The following is a 24,794-nucleotide window of genomic DNA, read 5'->3' on the forward strand; positions in this document are numbered from 1 at the left end:
CCACACCCCCTCACTGTAACACTCTGATATACCCCACACCCCTCACTGTAACACTCTCTGATATACCCCACACCCCCTCACTGTCACACTCGCTGATATAGCCCACACCCCCTCACTGTAACACTCCCTGATATACCCCACACCCCTCACTGTAACACTCCCTGATATACCCCACACCCCTCACTGTAACACTGATATACCCCGCACCCCCTCACTGGAACACCCTGTGATATACCCCACACCCCTCACTGTAACACACTCTGATATACCCCACACCCCTCACTGTAACACTCCCTGATATACCCCACACACCCCTCACTGTAACACTCACTGATATACCCCACACCCTTCACTGTAAGACTCTCTGATATACCCCACACCGCCTCACTGTAACACACTGATATACCCCACACCCCCTCACTGTAACACTCTCTGATATACCCCACATCCCTCACTGTAACACTCTTTGATATACCCCACACCCCCTCACTGTAACACTGATATACACCACACCCCCGCACTGTAACACTCTCTGATATACCCCACACCCCCTCACTGTAACACTCTCTGATATACCCCACACCCCCTCACTGTAACACTCTCTGATATACCCCACACCCTCTCACTGTAACACTCTCTGATATACCCCACATCCCTCACTGTAACACTCTGATATACCCCACACCCCCTCACTGTAACACACTGATATACCCCACACCCCCTCACTGTAACACACTGATATACCCCACACACCCCTCACTGTAACACTCTCTGATATACCCCACACCCCCTCACTGTAACACTCCCTGATATACCCCACACCCCCTCACTGTAACACTCTCTGATATACCCCACACCCCTCACTGTAACACTCTCTAATATACCCCACACCCCCTCACTGTAACACTCTCTGATATACCCCACACCCCCTCACTGTAACACACTGATATACCCCACACCCCTCACTGTAACACTCTCTGATATACCCCACATCCCTCACTGTAACACTCTCTGATATACCCCACACCCCTCACTGTAACACTCTCTGATATACCCCACACCCCCTCACTGTAACACACTGATATACCCCACACACCCCTCACTGTAACACTCCCTGATATACCCCACACCCCCTCACTGTAACATTCTCTGATATACCCCACATCCCTCACTGTAACACTCTCTGATATACCCCACACCCCTCACTGTAACACTCTCTGATATACCCCACATCCCTCACTGTAACACTCTCTGATATACCCCACATCCCTCACTGTAACACTGATATACCGCATACCCCCTCACTGTAACACACTGATATACCCCACACCCCCTCACTATAACACTCTCTGATATACCCCACACCCCCTCACTGTAACACTGATATACCCCATACCCCCTCACTGTAACACACTGATATACCCCACACCCCCTCACTATAACACTCTCTGATATACCCCACACCCCCTCACTGTAACACTCTCTGATATACCCCACACCCCCTCACTGTAACACTCTCTGATATACCCCACACCCCTCACTGTAACACTCTCTAATATACCCCACATCCCTCACTGTAACACTCTCTGATATACCCCACACCCCTCACTGAAACACTCTGATATACCCCACACCCCCTCACTGTAACACACTGATATACCCCACACCCCTCACTGTAACACTCTGTAATATACCCCACACCCCCTCACTGTAACACTCTGATATACCCCACACCCCTCACTGTAACACTCTCTGATATACCCCACACCCCCTCACTGTCACACTCGCTGATATAGCCCACACCCCCTCACTGTAACACTCCCTGATATACCCCACACCCCTCACTGTAACACTCCCTGATATACCCCACACCCCTCACTGTAACACTGATATACCCCGCACCCCCTCACTGGAACACCCTGTGATATACCCCACACCCCTCACTGTAACACACTCTGATATACCCCACACCCCTCACTGTAACACTCCCTGATATACCCCACACACCCCTCACTGTAACACTCCCTGATATACCCCACACCCTTCACTGTAAGACTCTCTAATATACCCCACACCCCCTCACTGTAACACTCCCTGATATACCCCACACCCCTCACTGTAACACTCTCTGATATACCCCACACCCCTCACTGTAACACTCTCTGATATACCCCACACCGCCTCACTGTAACACACTGATATACCCCACACCCCCTCACTGTAACACTCTCTGATATACCCCACATCCCTCACTGTAACACTCTCTGATATACCCCACACCCCCTCACTGTAACACTGATATACACCACACCCCCGCACTGTAACACTCTCTGATATACCCCACACCCCCTCACTGTAACACTCTCTGATATACCCCACACCCCCTCACTGTAACACTCTCTGATATACCCCACACCCTCTCACTGTAACACTCTCTGATATACCCCACATCCCTCACTGTAACACTCTGATATACCCCACACCCCCTCACTGTAACACACTGATATACCCCACACCCCCTCGCTGTAACACACTGATATACCCCACACACCCCTCACTGTAACACTCCCTGATATACCCCACACCCCCTCACTGTAACACTCTCTGATATACCCCACACCCCTCACTGTAACACTCTCTAATATACCCCACACCCCCTCACTGTAACACTCTCTGATATACCCCACACCCCCTCACTGTAACACACTGATATACCCCACACCCCTCACTGTAACACTCTCTGATATACCCCACATCCCTCACTGTAACACTCTCTGATATACCCCACACCCCTCACTGTAACACTCTCTGATATACCCCACAACCCCTCACTGTAACACACTGATATACCCCACACACCCCTCACTGTAACACTCCCTGATATACCCCACACCCCCTCACTGTAACATTCTCTGATATACCCCACATCCCTCACTGTAACACTCTCTGATATACCCCACACCCCTCACTGTAACACTCTCTGATATACCCCACATCCCTCACTGTAACACTCTCTGATATACCCCACATCCCTCACTGTAACACTGATATACCGCATACCCCCTCACTGTAACACACTGATATACCCCACACCCCCTCACTATAACACTCTCTGATATACCCAACACCCCCTCACTGTAACACTGATATACCCCATACCCCCTCACTGTAACACACTGATATACCCCACACCCCCTCACTATAACACTCTCTGATATACCCCACACCCCCTCACTGTAACACTCTCTGATATACCCCACACCCCCTCACTGTAACACTCTCTGATATACCCCACACCCCTCACTGTAACACTCTCTAATATACCCCACACCCCCTCACTGTAACACTCTCTGATATACCCCACATCCCTCACTGTAACACTCTCTGATATACCCCACACCCCTCACTGTAACACTCTGATATACCCCACACCACCTCACTGTAACACACTGATATACCCCACACCCCTCACTGTAACACACTGATATACCCCACACCCCCTCACTGTAACACACTGACATACCCCACACACCCCTCACTGTAACACTCCCTGATATACCCCACACCCCCTCACTGTAACATTCTCTGATATACCCCACATCCCTCACTGTAACACTCTCTGATATACACCACACCCCTCACTGTAACACTCTCTGATATACCCCACACCCTCTCACTGTAACACTGATATACCGCATACCCCCTCACTGTAACACACTGATATACCCCACACCCGCTCACTATAACACTCTCTGATATACCCCACACCCCCTCACTGTAACACTGATATACCCCATACCCCCTCACTGTAACACACTGATATACCCCACACCCCCTCACTATAACACTCTCTGATATACCCCACACCCCCTCACTGTAACACTCTCTGATATACCCCACACCCCCTCACTGTAACACTCCCTGATATACCCCACACCCCCTCACTGTAACACTCTCTGATATACCCCACACCCCCTCACTGTAACACTCCCTGATATACCCCACACCCCCTCACTGTAACACTCTCTGATATACCCCACACCCCCTCACTGTAACACTCCCTGATATACCCCACACCCCCTCACTGTAACACTCTCTGATATACCCCACACCCCTCACTGTAACACTCTCTAATATACCCCACACCCCCTCACTGTAACACTCTCTGATATACCCCACACCCCCTCACTGTAACACACTGATATACCCCACACCCCTCACTGTAACACTCTCTGATATACCCCACATCCCTCACTGTAACACTCTCTGATATACCCCACACCCCTCACTGTAACACTCTCTGATATACCCCACACCCCCTCACTGTAACACACTGATATACCCCACACCCCTCACTGTAACACACTGATATACCCCACACCCCCTCACTGTAACACACTGACATACCCCACACTCCCCTCACTGTAACACTCCCTGATATACCCCACACCCCCTCACTGTAACATTCTCTGATATACCCCACATCCCTCACTTTAACACTGATATACCGCATACCCCCTCACTGTAACACACTGATATACCCCACACCCCCTCACTATAACACTCTCTGATATACCCCACAGCCCCTCACTGTAACACTGATATACCCCATACCCCCTCACAGTAACACAATGATATACCCCACACCCCCTCACTATAACACTCTCTGATATACCCCACACCCCCTCACTGTAACACTCTCTGATATACCCCACACCCCCTCACTGTAACACTCCCTGATATACCCCACACCCCCTCACTGTAACACTCTCTGATATACCCCACACCCCCTCACTGTAACACTCTCTGATATACCCCACACCCCCTCACTGTAACACTCTCTGATATACCCCACACCCCCTCACTGTAACACTCTCTGATATACCCCACACCCCCTCACTGTAACACTCCCTGATATACCCCACACCCCTCACTGTAACACTCCCTGATATACCCCACACCCCTCACTGTAACACTCCCTGATATACCCCACACCCCTCACTGTAACACTCTATGATATACCCCACACCCCTTCACTGTAACACTCCCTGATGTACGCCACACCCCTCACTGTAACACTCCCTGATATACCCCACACACCTCACTGTAACACTCTCTAATATACCCCACACCCCCTCACTGTAACACTCCCTGATATACCCCACACCCCTCACTGTAACACTCTCTGATATACACCACACCCCTCACTGTAACACTCTCTGATATACCCCACACCCCCTCACTGTAACACACTGATATACCCCACACCCCCTCACTGTAACACTCTCTGATATACCCCACATCCCTCACTGTAACACTCTCTGATATACCCCACACCCCCTCACTGTAACACTCTCTGATATACCCCACACCCCCTCACTGTAACACACTGATATACCCCACACCCCCTCACTGTAACACTTCCTGATATTCCCCACACCCCCTCACTGTAACACTCCCTGATATACCCCATACCCCTCACTGTAACACTCTCTGATATACCCCACACCCCCTCACTGTAACACACTCTGATATACCCCACACCCCCTCACTGTTCCACTCCCTGATATACCCCACACCCCCTCACTGTTACACTGATATACCCCACACCCCCTCACTGTAACACACTCTGATATACCCCACACCCCCTCACTGTAACACACCCTGATATACACCACACCCCTCACTGTAACACCCTGTGATATACCCCACACCCCCTCACTGTAACACCCTGTGATATACCCCACACCCCCTCACTGTAACACCCTGTGATATACCCCACACCCCCTCACTGTAACACTCTCTGATATACCCCAAACCCCCTCACTGTAACACTCGCTGATATACCCCACACCCCCTCAATGTAACACTCTCTGATATACCCCACACCCCCTCACTGTAACACTCCCTGATATTCCCCACACCCCCTCACTGTAACACTCCCTGATATACCCCACACCCCTCACTGTAACACTCTCTGATATACCCCACACCCCCTCACTGTAACACACTGATATACCCCACACCCCTCACTGTAACACTCCCTGATATACCCCACACCCCTCACTGTAAAACTCTCTGATATACCCCACACCCCCTCATTGTAACACTCTCTGATATACCCCACACCCCCTCACTGTAACACACTCTGATATACCCCACACCCCCTCACTGTTCCACTCCCTGATATACCCCACACCCCCTCACTGTTACACTGATATACCCCACACCCCCTCACTGTAACACACTCTGATATACCCCACACCCCCTCACTGTAACACACCCTGATATACCCCACACCCCTCACTGTAACACACCCTGATATACCCCACACCCCCTCACTGTAACACTCCCTGATATACCCCACACCCCTCACTGTAACACTCTCTGATATACCCCACACCCCTCACTGTAACACACTCTGATATACCCCACACCCCCTCACTGTAACACTCCCTGATATACCCCACACCCCCTCACTGGGACACTCTCTGATATACCCCACACCCCTCACTGTAACACTCCCTGATATACCCCACACCCCCTCACTGTAACACTCCCTGATATTCTCCACACCCCCTCACTGTAACACTCCCTGATATACCCCACACCCCTCACTGTAACACTCTCTGATATACCCCACACCCCCTCACTGTAACACACTCTGATATACCCCACACCCCCTCACTGTTCCACTCCCTGATATACTCCACACCCCCTCACTGTTACACTGATATACCCCACACCCCCTCACTGTAACACACTCTGATATACCCCACACCCCCTCACTGTAACACACCCTGATATACCCCACACCCCTCACTGTAACACACCCTAATATACCCCACACCCCCTCACTGTAACACTGATATACCCCACACCCCCTCACTGTAACACACTCTGATATACCCCACACCCCCTCACTGTAACACTCTCTGATATACCCCACACCCCTCACTGTAACACACTCTGATATACCCCACACCCCCTCACTGTAACACTCCCTGATATACCCCACACCCCCTCACTGGGACACTCTCTGATATACCCCACACCCCTCACTGTAACACTCCCTGATATACCCCACACCCCCTCACTGTAACACTCCCTGATATACCCCACACCCCTCACTGTAACACACTCTGATATACCCCACACCCCCTCACTGTAACACTGATATACCCCACACCCCCTCACTGTAACACACTCTGATATACCCCACACCCCCTCACTGTAACACACCCTGATATACCCCACACCCCTCACTGCAACACACCCGGATATACCCCACACCCCTCACTGTAACACTCTCTCATATACCCCGCACCCCCTCACTGGAACACCCTGTGATATACCCCACACCCCTCACTGTAACACACTCTGATATACCCCACACCCCTCACTGTAACACTCCCTGATATACCCCACACACCACTCACTGTAACACTCCCTGATATACCCCACACCCCTCACTGTAAGACTCTCTAATATACCCCACACCCCCTCACTGTAACACTCCCTGATATACCCCACACCCCTCACTGTAACACTCTCTGATATACCCCACACCCCTCACTGTAACACTCTCTGATATACCCCACACCCCTCACTGTAACACACTGATATACCCCACACCCGCTCACTGTAACACACTGATATACCCCACACCCGCTCACTGTAACACTCTCTGATATACCCCACATCCCTCACTGTAACACTCTCTGATATACCCCACACCCCCTCACTGTAACACTCTCTGATATACCCCATACCCCCTCACTGTAACACTGATATACACCACACCCCCGCACTGTAACACTCTCTGATATACCCCACACCCCCTCACTGTAACACTGTCTGATATACCCCACACCCTCTCACTGTAACACTCTCTGATATACCCCACATCCCTCACTGTAACACTCTCTGATATACCCCACACCCCCTCACTGTAACACACTGATATACCCCACACCCCCGCACTGTAACACACTGATATACCCCACACCCCCTCACTGTAACACACTGATATACCCCACACACCCCTCACTGTAACACTCTCTGATATACCCCACACCCCCTCACTGTTACACTCCCTGATATACCCCACACCCCCTCACTGTTACACTCCCTGATATACCCCACACCCCCTCACTGTAACACTCCCTGATATACCCCACACCCCCTCACTGTAACACTCTCTGATGTACCCCACACCCCTCACTGTAACACTCTCTAATATACCCCACACCCCCTCACTGTAACACTCTCTGATATACCCCACACCCCCTCACTGTAACACACTGATATACCCCACACCCCTCACTGTAACACTCTCTGATATACCCCACATCCCTCACTGTAACACTCTCTGATATACCCCACACCCCTCACTGTAACACTCTCTGATATACCCCACACCCCCTCACTGTAACACACTGATATACCCCACACCCCTCACTGTAACACACTGATATACCCCACACCCCCTCACTGTAACACACTGACATACCCCACACACCCCTCACTGAAACACTCCCTGATATACCCCACACCCCCTCACTGTAACATTCTCTGATATACCCCACATCCCTCACTGTAACACTCTCTGATATACACCACACCCCCTCACTGTAACACACTGATACACCCCACACCCCCTCACTGTAACACACTCTGATATACCCCACACCCCCTTACTGTAACACACTGATATACCCCACACCCCCTCACTGTAACACTCCCTGATATACCCCACACCCCACACTGTAACACTCCCTGATATACCCCACACCCCCTCACTATAACACTCTCTGATATACCCCACCCCCCTCACTGTAACACTCCCTGATATACCCCACACCCCCTCACTGTAACACTCCCTGATATACCCCACACCCCCTCACTGTAACACACTCTGATATACCCCACACCCCCTCACTGTAACACTCTGATATACCCCACACCCCTCACTGTAACACTGATATACCCCACACCCCCTCACTGTAACACTGATATACCCCACACCCCCTCACTGTAACACTCCCTGATATACCCCACACCCCCTCACTGTAACACTGATATACACCACACCCCCTCACGGTAACACTGATATACCCCACTCCCTCTCACTGTAACACACATATACCCTACACCCCCTCACTGTAACACTCTCTGATATACCCCACACCCCCTCACTGTAACACACTGATATATCCCACACCCCCTCACTGTAACACTCTCTGATATACCCCACACCCCCTCACTGTAACACTCTGATATACCCCACACCCCCTCACTGTAACACACTGATATACCCCACACCCGCTCACTGTAACACACTGATATACCCCACACCCGCTCACTGTAACACTCTCTGATATACCCCACATCCCTCACTGTAACACTCTCTGATATACCCCACACCCCTCACTGTAACACTCTCTGATATACCCCACACCCCCTCACTGTAACACTCTCTGATATACCCCATACCCCCTCACTGTAACACTGATATACACCACACCCCCGCACTGTAACACTCTCTGATATACCCCACACCCCCTCACTGTAACACTGTCTGATATACCCCACACCCTCTCACTGTAACACTCTCTGATATACCCCACATCCCTCACTGTAACACTCTCTGATATACCCCACACCCCCTCACTGTAACACACTGATATACCCCACACCCCCGCACTGTAACACACTGATATACCCCACACCCCCTCACTGTAACACACTGATATACCCCACACACCCCTCACTGTAACACTCTCTGATATACCCCACACCCCCTCACTGTTACACTCCCTGATATACCCCACACCCCCTCACTGTTACACTCCCTGATATACCCCACACCCCCTCACTGTAACACTCCCTGATATACCCCACACCCCCTCACTGTAACACTCTCTGATGTACCCCACACCCCTCACTGTAACACTCTCTAATATACCCCACACCCCCTCACTGTAACACACTGGCATACCCCACACACCCCTCACTGAAACACTCCCTGGTATACCCCACACCCCCTCACTGTAACACTCTCTGATATACACCACACCCCCTCACTGTAACACACTGATATACCCCACACCCCCTCACTGTAACACACTCTGATATACCCCACACCCCCTTACTGTAACACACTGATATACCCCACACCCCCTCACTGTAACACTCCCTGATATACCCCACACCCCTCACTGTAACACTCCCTGATATACCCCACACCCCCTCACTATAACACTCTCTGATATACCCCACCCCCCTCACTGTAACACTCCCTGATATACCCCACACCCCCTCACTGTAACACTCCCTGATATACCCCACACCCCCTCACTGTAACACACTCTGATATACCCCACACCCCCTCACTGTAACACTCTGATATACCCCACACCCCTCACTGTAACACTGATATACCCCACACCCCCTCACTGTAACACTGATATACCCCACACCCCCTCACTGTAACACTCCCTGATATACCCCACACCCCCTCACTGTAACACTGATATACACCACACCCCCTCACGGTAACACTGATATACCCCACTCCCTCTCACTGTAACACACATATACCCTACACCCCCTCACTGTAACACTCTCTGATATACCCCACACCCCCTCACTGTAACACACTGATATATCCCACACCCCCTCACTGTAACACTCTCTGATATACCCCACACCCCCTCACTGTAACACTCTGATATACCCCACACCCCCTCACTGTAACACTCTGATATACCCCACACCCCCTCACTGTAACACTCTCTGATATACCCCACACTCCCTCACTGTAACACGGATATACCCCACACCCCCTCACTGTAACACTGATATACCCCACACCCCCTCACTGTAACACTGATATACCCCACACCCCTCACTGTAACACTCCCTGATATACCCCACACCCCCTCACTGTAACACTCTCTAATATACCCCACACCCCTCACTGTAACACTCTGATATACCCCACACCCCTCACTGTAACACTGATATACCCCACACCCCCTCACTGTAACACTCTCTGATATACCCCACACCCCGTCACTGTAACACACTGATATACCCCACACCCCCTCACTGTAACACTCCCTGATATACCCCACACCCCCTCACTGTAACACTCTCTGATATACCCCACACCCCTCACTGTAACACACTGATATACCCCACACCCCCTCACTGTAACACACCCTGATATACCCCACACCCCTCACTGTAACACACTGATATACCCCACACCCCTCACTGTAACACACTGATATACCCCACACCCCTCACTGTAACACTCTCTGATATACCCCACACCCCCTCACTGTAACACATTCTGATATACCCCACACCCCCTCACTGTAACACTCTCTAATATACCCCACACCCCCTCACTGTAACACTCTGATATACCCCACACCCCCTCACTGTAACACTCCCTGATATACCCCACACCCCTCACTGTAACACTCTCTGATATACCCCACACCCCCTCACTGTAACACTCTCTGATATACCCCACACCCCTCACTGTAACACTCTCTGATATACCCCACACCCCTCACTGTAACACTCTCTGATATACCCCACACCCCTCACTGTAACACTCTCTGATATACCCCACACCCCTCACTGTAACACTCTCTGATATACCCCACACCCCCTCACTGTAACACTCTCTGATATACCCCACACCCCTCACTGTAACACTCTGATATACCCCACACCCCCTCACTGTAACACTCCCTGATATATCCCACACCCCTCACTGTAACACACTCTGATATACCCCACACCCCCTCACTGTAACACCCTGATATACCCCACACCCCCTCACTGTAACACTCTCTGATATACCCCACACCCCCTCACTGTAACACTCTGATATACCCCACACCCCCTCACTGTAACACCCTGATATACCCCGCACCCCCTCACTGTAACACTCTCTGATATACCCCGCACCCCCTCACTGGAACACCCTGTGATATACGCCACACCCCTCACTGTAACACACTCTGATATACCCCACACCCCTCACTGTAACACTCCCTGATATACCCCACACACCCCTCACTGTAACACTCCCTGATATACCCCACACCCCTCACTGTAAGACTCTGTAATATACCCCACACCCCCTCACTGTAACACTCCCTGATATACCCCACACCCCTCACTGTAACACTCTCTGATATACCCCACACCCCTCACTGTAACACTCTCTGATATACCCCACACCCCTCACTGTAACACTCTCTGATATACCCCACACCCCCTCACTGTAACACACTGATATACCCCACACCCCCTCACTGTAACACTCTCTGATATACCCCACATCCCTCACTGTAACACTCTCTGATATACCCCATACCCCCTCACTGTAACACTGATATACACCACACCCCCGCACTGTAACACTCTCTGATATACCCCACACCCCCTCACTGTAACACTCTCTGATATACCCCACACCCCCTCACTGTAACACTGTCTGATATACCCCACACCCTCTCACTGTAACACTCTCTGATATACCCCACACCCCCTCACTGTAACACACTGATATACCCCACACCCCCTCACTGTAACACACTGATATACCCCACACCCCCTCACTGTAACACACTGATATACCCCACACACCCCTCACTGTAACACTCTCTGATATACCCCACACCCCCTCACTGTTACACTCCCTGATATACCCCACACCCCCTCACTGTAACACTCCCTGATATACCCCACACCCCCTCACTGTAACACTCTCTGATATACCCCACACCCCTCACTGTAACACTCTCTAATATACCCCACACCCCCTCACTGTAACACTCTCTGATATACCCCACACCCCCTCACTGTAACACACTGATATACCCCACACCCCTCACTGTAACACTCTCTGATATACCCCACATCCCTCACTGTAACACTCTCTGATATACCCCACACCCCTCACTGTAACACTCTCTGATATACCCCACACCCCCTCACTGTAACACACTGATATACCCCACACCCCTCACTGTAACACACTGATATACCCCACACCCCCTCACTGTAACACTCCCTGATATACCCCACACCCCCTCACTGTAACATTCTCTGATATACCCCACATCCCTCACTGTAACACTCTCTGATATACACCACACCCCCTCCCTGTAACACACTGATATACCCCACACCCCCTCACTGTAACACACTCTGATATACCCCACACCCCCTCACTGTAACACACTCTGATATACCCCACACCCCCTCACTGTAACACACTGATATACCCCACACCCCCTCACTGTAACACTCCCAGTTATACCCCACACCCCTCACTGTAACACTCCCTGATATACCCCACACCGCCTCAATATAACACTCTCTGATATACCCCACCCCCCTCACTGTAACACTCCCTGATATACCCCACACCCCCTCACTGTAACACTCCCTGATATACCCCACACCCCCTCACTGTAACACTCTCTGATATACCCCACACCCCTCACTGTAACACTCTCTGATATACCCCACACCCCTCACTGTAACACTCTCTGATATACTCCACACCCCCTCACTGTAACACTCCCTGATATACCCCACACCCCTCACTGTAACACACTCTGATATACCCCACACCCCCTCACTGTAACACTCTGATATACCCCACACCCCTCACTGTAACACTGATATACCCCACACCCCCTCACTGTAACACTGATATACCCCACACCCCCTCACTGTAACACTGATATACCCCACACCCCCTCACTGTAACACTCCCTGATATACCCCACACCCCCTCACTGTAACACTGATATACACCACACCCCCTCACGGTAACACTGATATACCCCACTCCCTCTCACTGTAACACACATATACCCCACACCCCTCACTGTAACACTCTCTGATATACCCCACACCCCCTCACTGTAACACTCTCTGATATACCCCACACCCCCTCACTGTAACACTCTGATATACCCCACACCCCCTCACTGTAACACTCTCTGATATACCCCACACCCCCTCACTGTAACACTGATATACCCCACACCCCCTCACTGTAACACTGATATACCCCACACCCCTCACTGTAACACTCCCTGATATACCCCACACCCCCTCACTGTAACACTCTCTAATATACCCCACACCCCTCACAGTAACACTCTGATATACCCCACACCCCTCACTGTAACACTCTGATATACCCCACACCCCCTCACTGTAACACTCTCTGATATACCCCACACCCCGTCACTGTAACACACTGATATACCCCACACCCCCTCACTGTAACACTCCCTGATATACCCCACACCCCCTCACTGTAACACTCCCTGATATACCCCACACCCCCTCACTGTAACACTCTGATATACCCCACACCCCACACTGTAACACTCTCTGATATACCCCACACCCCTCACTGTAACACTCTCTGATATACCCCACACCCCCTCACTGTAACACTCTCTGATATACCCCACACCCCCTCACTGTAACACACCCTGATATACCCCACACCCCTCACTGTAACACACTGATATACACCACACCCCCTCACTGTAACACACCCTGATATACCCCACACCCCTCACTGTAACACACTGATATACCCCACACCCCTCACTGTAACACACTGATATACCCCACACCCCTCACTGTAACACTCTCTGATATACCCCACACCCCCTCACTGTAACACACTCTGATATACCCTACACCCCTCACTCTAACACTCTCTGATATAGTCCACACCCCCTCACTGTAACACTCCCTGATATACCCCACACCCCCTCACTGTAACACTCTCTAATATACCCCACACCCCCTCACTGTAACACTCTGATATACCCCACACCCCCTCACTGTAACACTCCCTGATATACCCCACACCCCTCACTGTAACACTCTCTGATATACCCCACACCCCTCACTGTAACACTCTCTGATATACCCCACACCCCCTCACTGTAACACTCTCTGATATACCCCACACCCCCTCACTGTAACACACCCTGATATACCCCACACCCCTCACTGTAACACACTGATATACCCCACACCCCCTCACTGTAACACACCCTGATATACCCCACACCCCTCACTGTAACACACTGATATACCCCACACCCCTCACTGTAACACACTGATATACCCCACACCCCTCACTGTAACACTCCCTGATATACTCCACACCCCTCACTGTAACACTCTCTGATATACCCCATACCCCTCACTGTAACACTCCCTGATATACCCCACACCCCCTCACTGTAACACTCTCTGATATACCCCACACCCCCTCACTGTAACACACTCTGATATACCCTACACCCCTCACTCTAACACTCTCTGATATAGTCCACTCCCCCTCACTGTAACACTCTCTGATATACCCCACACCCCCTTTCTGTAACACTCTCTGATATACCCCACACCCCTCACTGTAACACTCTCTGATATACCCCACACCCCCTCACTGTAACACTCTCTGATATACCCCACACCCCTCACTGTAACACTCTGATATACCCCACACCCCCTCACTGTAACACACCCTGATATATCCCACACCCCTCACTGTAACACACTCTGATATACCCCACACCCCCTCACTGTAACACCCTGATATACCCCACACCCCCTCACTGTAACACTCTCTGATATACCCCACACCCCCTCACTGTAACACTCTCTGATATACCCCACACCCCCTCACTGTAACACCCTGATATACCCCACACCCCCTCACTGTAACACTCTCTGATATACCCCACACCCCCTCACTGTAACACTCTGATATACCCCACACCCCCTCACTGTAACACACTCTGATATACCCCACACCCCCTCACTGTAACACTCCCTGATATATCCCACACCCCTCACTGTAACACACTCTGATATACCCCACACCCCCTCACTGTAACACCCTGATATACCCCACACCCCCTCACTGTAACACTCTCTGATTTACCCCACACCCCCTCACTGTAACACTCTGATATACCCCACACCCCCTCACTGTAACACTCTGATATACCCCACACCCCCTCACTGTAACACACTGATATACCCCACACCCCCTCACTGTAACACTCTCTGATATACCCCACACCCCTCACTGTAACACTCTCTGATATACCCCACATCCCTCACTGTAACACTCTCTGATATACCCCACACCCCCTCACTGTAACACACTGATATACCCCACACCCCCTCACTGTAACACTCTCTGATATACCCCACATCCCTCACTGTAACACTCTCTGATATACCCCACACCCCCTCACTGTAACACTCTCTGATATACCCCACACCCCCTCACTGTAACACTGATATACACCACACCCCCGCACTGTAACACTCTCTGATATACCCCACACCACCTCACTATAACACTCTCTGATATACCCCACACCCCCTCACTGTAACACACTGATATACCCCACACCCCCTCACTGTAACACTCTCTGATATACCCCACACCCCCTCACTGTAACACTCTCTGATATACCCCACACCCCCTCACTGTAACACTGATATACACCACACCCCCGCACTGTAACACTCTCTGATATACCCCACACCCCCTCACTATAACACTCTCTGATATACCCCACACCCCCTCACTGTAACACTCTCTGATATACCCCACACCCCCTCACTGTAACACTCTCTGATATACCCCACACCCCCTCACTGTAACACACTGATATACCCCACACCCCCTCACTGTAACACTCTCTGATATACCCCACATCCCTCACTGTAACACTCTCTGATATACCCCACATCCCTCACTGTAACACTCTCTGATATACCCCACACCCCCTCACTGTAACACACTGATATACCCCACACCCCCTCACTGTAACACTCTCTGATATACCCCACATCCCTCACTGTAACACTCTCTGATATACCCCACACCCCCTCACTGTAACACTCTCTGATATACCCCACACCCCCTCACTGTAACACTGATATACACCACACCCCCGCACTGTAACACTCTCTGATATACCCCACACCACCTCACTATAACACTCTCTGATATACCCCACACCCCCTCACTGTAACACACTGATATACCCCACACCCCCTCACTGTAACACTCTCTGATATACCCCACACCCCCTCACTGTAACACTCTCTGATATACCCCACACCCCCTCACTGTAACACTGATATACACCACACCCCCGCACTGTAACACTCTCTGATATACCCCACACCCCCTCACTATAACACTCTCTGATATACCCCACACCCCCTCACTGTAACACTCTCTGATATACCCCACACCCCCTCACTGTAACACTCTCTGATATACCCCACACCCCCTCACTGTAACACACTGATATACCCCACACCCCCTCACTGTAACACTCTCTGATATACCCCACATCCCTCACTGTAACACTCTCTGATATACCCCACACCCCCTCACTGTAACACTCCCTGATATACCCCACACCCCCTCACTGTAACACTCTCTGATATACCCCACACCCCCTCACTGTAACACTCTCTGATATACCCCACACCCCCTCACTGTAACACTGATATACCCCACACCCCCTCACTGTAACACTCTCTGATATACCCCACACCCCCTCACTGTAACACTCTCTGATATACCCCACACCCCCTCACTGTAACACTCTCTAATATACCCCACACCCCCTCACTGGAACACACTGATATACCCCACACCCCCTCACTGTAACATTCTGATATACCCCACACCCCTCACTGTAACACTCTCTGATATACCCCACACCCCCTCACTGTAACACTCTCTGATATACCCCACACCCCCTCACTGTAACACTCTCTGATATACCCCACACCCCCTCACTGTAACACACTGATATACCCCACACCCCCTCACTGTAACACTCTCTGATATACCCCACATCCCTCACTGTAACACTCTCTGATATACCCCACACCCCCTCACTGTAACACTCTCTGATATACCCCACACCCCCTCACTGTAACACTCTCTGATATACCCCACACCCCCTCACTGTAACACACTGATATACCCCACACCCCCTCACTGTAACACTCTCTGATATACCCCACATCCCTCACTGTAACACTGATATACACCACACCCCCGCACTGTAACACTCTCTGATATACCCCACACCCCTCACTGTAACACACTGATATACCCCACACCCCCTCACTGTAACACTCCCTGATATACCCCACACCCCCTCACTGTAACACACCCTGATATACCCCACACCCCCTCACTGTAACACTCTCTGATATACCCCACACCCCTCACTGTAACACACTGATATACCCCACACCCCCTCACTGTAACACTCTCTGATATACCCCACACCCCTCACTGTAACACACTGATATACCCCACACCCCCTCACTGTAACACTCTCTGATGTAGCCCACACCCCCTCACTGATATACACCACACCCCTCACTGTAACACTCCCTGACATACCCCACACCCCCTCACTGTAACACACTCTGATATACCCCACACCCCCTCACTGTAACACTCCCTGATATACCCCACACCCCCTCACTGTAACACTCCCTGATATACCCCACACCCCCTCACTGTAACACTCTCTGATGTAGCCCACACCCCCTCACTGATATACACCACACCCCTCACTGTAACACTCCCTGACATACCCCACACCCCCTCACTGTAACACACTCTGATATACCCCACACCCCCTCACTGTAACACTCCCTGATATACCCCACACCCCCTCACTGTAACACTCCCTGATATACCCCACACCCCCTCACTGTAACACTCTCTGATGTAGCCCACACCCCCTCACTGATATACACCACACCCCTCACTGTAACACTCCCTGATATACCCCACACCCCTCACTCTAACACTCTCTGATATACCCCTCACTGTAACACTCCCTGATATACCCCACACCCCTCACTGTAACACTCCCTGATATACCCCACACCCCTCACTGTAACACTCCCTGATATACCCCACACCCCTCACTGTAACACACTGATATACCCCACACCCCCCTCACTGTAACACACTGATATACCCCACACCCCCCTCACTGTAACACACTCTGATATACCCCACACCCCCTCACTGTAACACTCCCTGATATACCCCACACCCCCTCACTGTAACACACTCTGATATACCCCACACCCCTCACTGTAACACTCCCTGATATACCCCACACCCCCTCACTGTAACACTCCCTGATATACCCCACACCCCTCACTGTAACACTCCCGGATATACCCCACACCCCTCACTGTAACACTCCCGGATATACCCCACACCCCTCACTGTAACACTCCCTGATATACCCCACACCCCTCACTCTAACACTCTCTGATATACCCCACACCCTTCACTGTAACACTCCCTGATATACCCCACACCCCCTCACTGTAACACTCCCTGATATACCCCACACCCCTCACTGTAACACACTGATATACCCCACACCCCCCTCACTGTAACACACTGATATACCCCACACCCCTCACTCTAACACTCTCTGATATACCCCACACCCTTCACTGTAACACTCCCTGATATACCCCACACCCCCTCACTGTAACACTCCCTGATATACCCCACACACCCCTCACTGTAACACTCTCTGATGTAGCCCACACCCCCCTCACTGTAACACACTGATATACCCCACACCCCCTCACTGTAACACACTCTGATATACCCCACACCCCTCACTGTAACACTCCCTGATATACCCCACACCCCCTCACTGTAACACTCCCTGATATACCCCACACCCCTCACTGTAACACTCCCGGATATACCCCACACCCCTCACTGTAACACTCCCGGATATACCCCACACCCCTCACTGTAACACTCCCTGATATACCCCACACCCCTCACTCTAACACTCTCTGATATACCCCACACCCTTCACTGTAACACTCCCTGATATACCCCACACCCCCTCACTGTAACACTCCCTGATATACCCCACACCCCTCACTGTAACACACTGATATACCCCACACCCCCCTCACTGTAACACACTGATATACCCCACACCCCTCACTCTAACACTCTCTGATATACCCCACACCCTTCACTGTAACACTCCCTGATATACCCCACACCCCCTCACTGTAACACTCCCTGATATACCCCACACACCCCTCACTGTAACACTCTCTGATGTAGCCCACACCCCCTCACTGTAACACACTGATATACCCCACACCCCCTCACTGTAACACTCCCTGATATACCCCACACACCCCTCACTGTAACACTCTCTGATGTAGCCCACACCCCCTCACTGGGACACTCCCTGACAAACCCCCTCACGGTGAGACTTACTGGCGTACTTTCCGGCCAATGTAAGGATGGCTCCTTCCTCATTGGGTCTCCGATGGTAGACTATCTCACCTCCCAGGACCAGGTTCTGGGTGACGCTCTGTAGAAAGTGCCCGACCACAATGGCTGGAGTGAGAGGGGAACACACACACACAGAGTCAGGCCTGAGGCCTAGCCGACGCCCGATCCGCACCCTCCCACTGCACACCCTGCCGCTGGCACCCTCCGTGCTCGGTGTCGGAGCCTCCTTACCTGATTCGTTGATGATGTCCGGGTTGCCGAGGGTGACGCTGGCTGTGAAGTCGTCCCCTCGATACTCCGAGTCAAACTGCCAGGTCAGAAACTTGTCCTGCTGCGTCTGGGAAAAGGGCGAGATCAAGGCAATTGGTAACCCCCCCCTAATCCCAGCACCCACTCCCCTCACCCCCAGCCAGCTCCCTCTACCCTCTCCAACGCACCCTCCAATGATATCGTGTGGATCAGCTACCTCTGGGTGGAGCTGGTCAAGGACCAGAGCTTAAAATTCACAGCCAGAGGCTCTCAGTGACTCAGTGGTTAGCACCGCTGCCTCATGGTGACAGGGACCCCGGGTTCAATTCCACCCTTGGGGCAACTGCGTGCAGTTTGCACATTCTCCCCGTGTCTGCGTGGGTTTCCTCCGGGTGCTCTTGTTTCCTCCCACAGTCCAAAGTTGTGCAGGTTCGGGTGGATTGGCCATGCTAAATTACCCATAGTGTTCAGGGATGTGCAGGTTAGGGTGGATTGGCCATGCTAAATTACCCATAGTGTTCAGGGATGTGTAGGTTAGGGTGGATTGGCCATGCTAAATTACCCATAGTGTTCAGGGATGTGTAGGTTAGGGTGGATTGGCCATGCTAAATTACCCCATAGTGTTCAGGGATGTGTAGGTTAGGGTGGATTGGCCATGCTAAATTACCCATAGTGTTCAGGGATGTGCAGGTTAGGGTGGATTGGCCATGCTAAATTACCCATAGTGTTCAGGGATGTGTAGGTTAGGGTGGATTGGCCATGCTAAATTACCCATAGTGTTCAGGGATGTGTAGGTTAGAGTGGATTGGCCATGCTAAATTACCCATAGTGTTCAGGGATGTGTAGGTTAGGGTGGATTGGCCATGCTAAATTACCCCATAGTGTTCAGGGATGTGTAGGTTAGGGTGGACCGGCCATGCTAAATTACCCCATAGTGTTCAGGGATGTGTAGGTTAGGGTGGATTGGCCACGCTAAATTACCCCATAGTGTTCAGGGATGTGTAGGTTAGGGTGGATTGGCCATGCTAAATTACCCCATAGTGTTCAGGGATGTGTAGGTTAGGGTGGATTGGCCATGCTAAATTACCCCATAGTGTTCAGGGATGTGTAGGTTAGGGTGGATTGGCCATGCTAAATTACCCCATAGTGTTCAGGGATGTGTAGGTTAGGGTGGATTGGTCATGCTAAATTACCCCATAGTGTTCAGGGATGTGTAGGTTAGGGTGGATTGGCCATGCTAAATTACCCCATAGTGTTCAGGGATGTGTAGGTTAGGGTGGATTGGCCATGCTAAATTACCCCATAGTGTTCAGGGATGTGTAGGTTAGGGTGGATTGGCCATGCTAAATTACCCCATAGTGTTCAGGGATGTGTAGGTTAGGGTGGATTGGCCATGCTAAATTCCCCCATAGTGCTCAGGGATGTGCAAGTTAGGGTGGATTGGCCATGCTAAATTACCCATAGTGCTCAGGGATGTGTAGGTTAGTGTGGATTGGCCATGCTAAATTACCCCATAGTGTTCAGGGATGTGCAGGTTAGGGTGGATTGGCCATGCTAAATTACCCATAGTGTTTAGGGATGTGCAGGTTAGGGCGCATTGGCCATGCTAAATTACCCCATAGTGTTTAGGGATGTGCAGGCGAGGTGGGTTAGCCACGGGGAATGCAGGATTCCAGGGATTGGGTGGGAAGCTCTTCAGTGCAGACCTGCTGGGCAGAATGGTCTCTTTCTGCACTTTGTGGATTTTATGAGGTTAAAGATAGAGCGACGTTGAGTATGATTCGGTTTCGGAAACTTGATGGGAGGCAGCTGAACTCCTGAAGGGATTGAATTTATCAGGGAAAACCATTCCTGCAAGCGGGAGAATCACAAACAGAATGGCACAAGGGTTCGGACAATTGGTTTATAAAAAGAAATTGGGACTTCACGTTGGGGTTGTACAGGACATTGGTGAGGTCTCGTCTGGAGAACTGTGTCCAGTTCTGGGCGCCCTGTTACAGGAAGGAGATGATTAACCCGGAGAGGGTTCAGAAGGGATTTACCAGGAGGTTGCTGGGAATGGAAGGGGTTTGAGGTATAAGGACTTTTCTTTCATGGAGATCGAGGAGTAATCTCACAGGAGATGTACAAAATCATGAGAGGCATAAATAAGGTGAAGGGCAGCTTTCTTTTCCAGAGGGTGGGGATTTTCAAGATTAGGGTGGTGCGCACTTTTGAAACGAGAGGAGAAAGATTTAAAAGGGACACAAGGGACAAACGTTTTTACGCAGACGGTGGTTCGTGCGCGGAATGAATCTCGAGAAGAAGTGGCGGGTGTGGGTACTGTGACAGAAGATCAGCACGTGTGCAGGACAGGTTGGGAGGGATATGGGCCGAGGGCAGGCAGCTGGGAACAGGCTAGTTTGGGATTTGCACGGACTGGTTGGAGCGAAGGGCCACATTTCTGCGCCGTCCGCCTCCGTGGCGGCAAGAGGGGAAACCCGTTCGAGGTCTGGTGACTGAAACACGATGCCCGAGAAGGCCGAGGGGGCAAACTGAACAGGGGATGCTGGGGAAATACCAGCAGGAGGGGGGAACACTGACAGTGCTGTGGAGGCAGAGGGGGACGAACCTGTCAGCGACATCGAAGGGCCACACAGGCATAGTTGCTGGTTCCGCGTCTCCCATAAAACAGACCAGGCGAGGCAAGGGAGCTTTCCAACCATGAGGAACGAGAACGGGATTGGTGAGCAAAGAGATGATTGCGTTCGAACTGAGCTGAATGACTGTTTCGGATTCTACCAATGTGTTGCCATTCTAAAGATTGAGGGCAGGTTAGGGATTGGATGGGGTGGGGGGGGTACCGGGTTGGCGAACGCTGGTTACTTGAAGGAACATGACGCCCTGTGAGAGACCTCCCGACAGGAGGCTGCCAGACCTGAAACGCTGCTTTCGCTCGGATCCTCTCGGCCAGCAGTAGGACGCACTGCGCATTTAAGCTTCCGGAACTATCCATTTCACCCACCAGCAGTGGGAAGCTCTACAATGGAAGAGGAAAGGAAAACTGAGATTCAGGAACCAAATCCCCTTCCCATTCACTCCCACCGCGCACAATCCCAACGGACCCAAACCCCTTCCCATTCACTCCCACCACACACAATCCCAATGGACCCAAACCCCTTCCCATTCACTCCCACCGCACACAATCCCAACGGACCCAAACCCCTTCCCATTCACTCCCACTGCACACAATCCCAATGGACCCAAACCCCTTCCCATTCACTCCCACCGCACACAATCCCAACGGACCCAAACCCCTTCCCATTCACTCCCACTGCACACAATCCCAATGGACCCAAACCCTTTCCCATTCACTCCCACTGCACACAATCCCAATGGACCCAAACCCCTTCCCATTCACTCACACAATCCCAATGGACCCAAACCCCCTTCCCATTCACTCCCACCGCACACAATCCCAATGGACCCAAACCCCTTCCCATTCACTCCCACTGCACACAATCCCAATGGTCCCAAACCCCTTCCCATTCACTCCCACCGCACACAATCCCAATGGACCCAAACCCCCTTCCCATTTACTCCCACCGCACACAATCCCAATTGTCCCAATCCCCTTCCCATTTACTCCCACTGCACACAATCCCAATGGACCCAAACCCCTTCCCATTCACTCCCACTGCACACAATCCCAATGGACCCAAACCCCTTCCCATTCACTCACACTCACACAATCCCAATGGACCCAAACCCCCTTCCCATTCACTCCCACCGCACACAATCCCAATGGACCCAAACCCCTTCCCATTCACTCCCACTGCACACAATCCCAATGGTCCCAAACCCCTTCCCATTCACTCCCACCGCACACAATCCCAATGGACCCAAACCCCCTTCCCATTCACTCCCACTGCACACAATCCCAATGGTCCCAAACCTCTTCCCATTCACTCCCACCGCACACAATCCCAATGGACCCAAACCCCTTTCCCATTCACTCCCACCGCACACAATCCCAATGGTCCCAAACCCTTTCCCATTCACTCTGACCACATACAATGTCAATGGAAACAACCCCTGTCCTATTTACTTGAACTGTAGTTAATCCTATGATCACAAACCCTTT

At 51.4% G+C, this 24,794-nt stretch overlaps 1 protein-coding gene across 4 annotated transcripts in view; it reads right to left on the reverse strand.

The window, feature by feature from the left end:
• Window positions 1-24,794, reverse strand: part of LOC140468586 (mitochondrial import receptor subunit TOM40B-like) — a 65,132-nt gene that overhangs the window by 34,324 nt on the left and 6,014 nt on the right. For all 4 annotated transcript variants that reach the window (XM_072564677.1, XM_072564676.1, XM_072564680.1 and 1 more), the window contains 3 exons: window positions 23,589-23,690; window positions 20,654-20,759; window positions 20,405-20,527 (listed from right to left, as the gene is read on the reverse strand). In XM_072564677.1, coding sequence (XP_072420778.1) covers window positions 20,405-20,527; window positions 20,654-20,759; window positions 23,589-23,690 — 331 coding nt within the window. The remainder of the gene's footprint in view (window positions 1-20,404; window positions 20,528-20,653; window positions 20,760-23,588; window positions 23,691-24,794) is intronic.

This window comes from Chiloscyllium punctatum, chromosome 47 (genome assembly GCF_047496795.1).
Source record: "Chiloscyllium punctatum isolate Juve2018m chromosome 47, sChiPun1.3, whole genome shotgun sequence".
Classification (NCBI taxonomy): domain Eukaryota; kingdom Metazoa; phylum Chordata; class Chondrichthyes; order Orectolobiformes; family Hemiscylliidae; genus Chiloscyllium; species Chiloscyllium punctatum.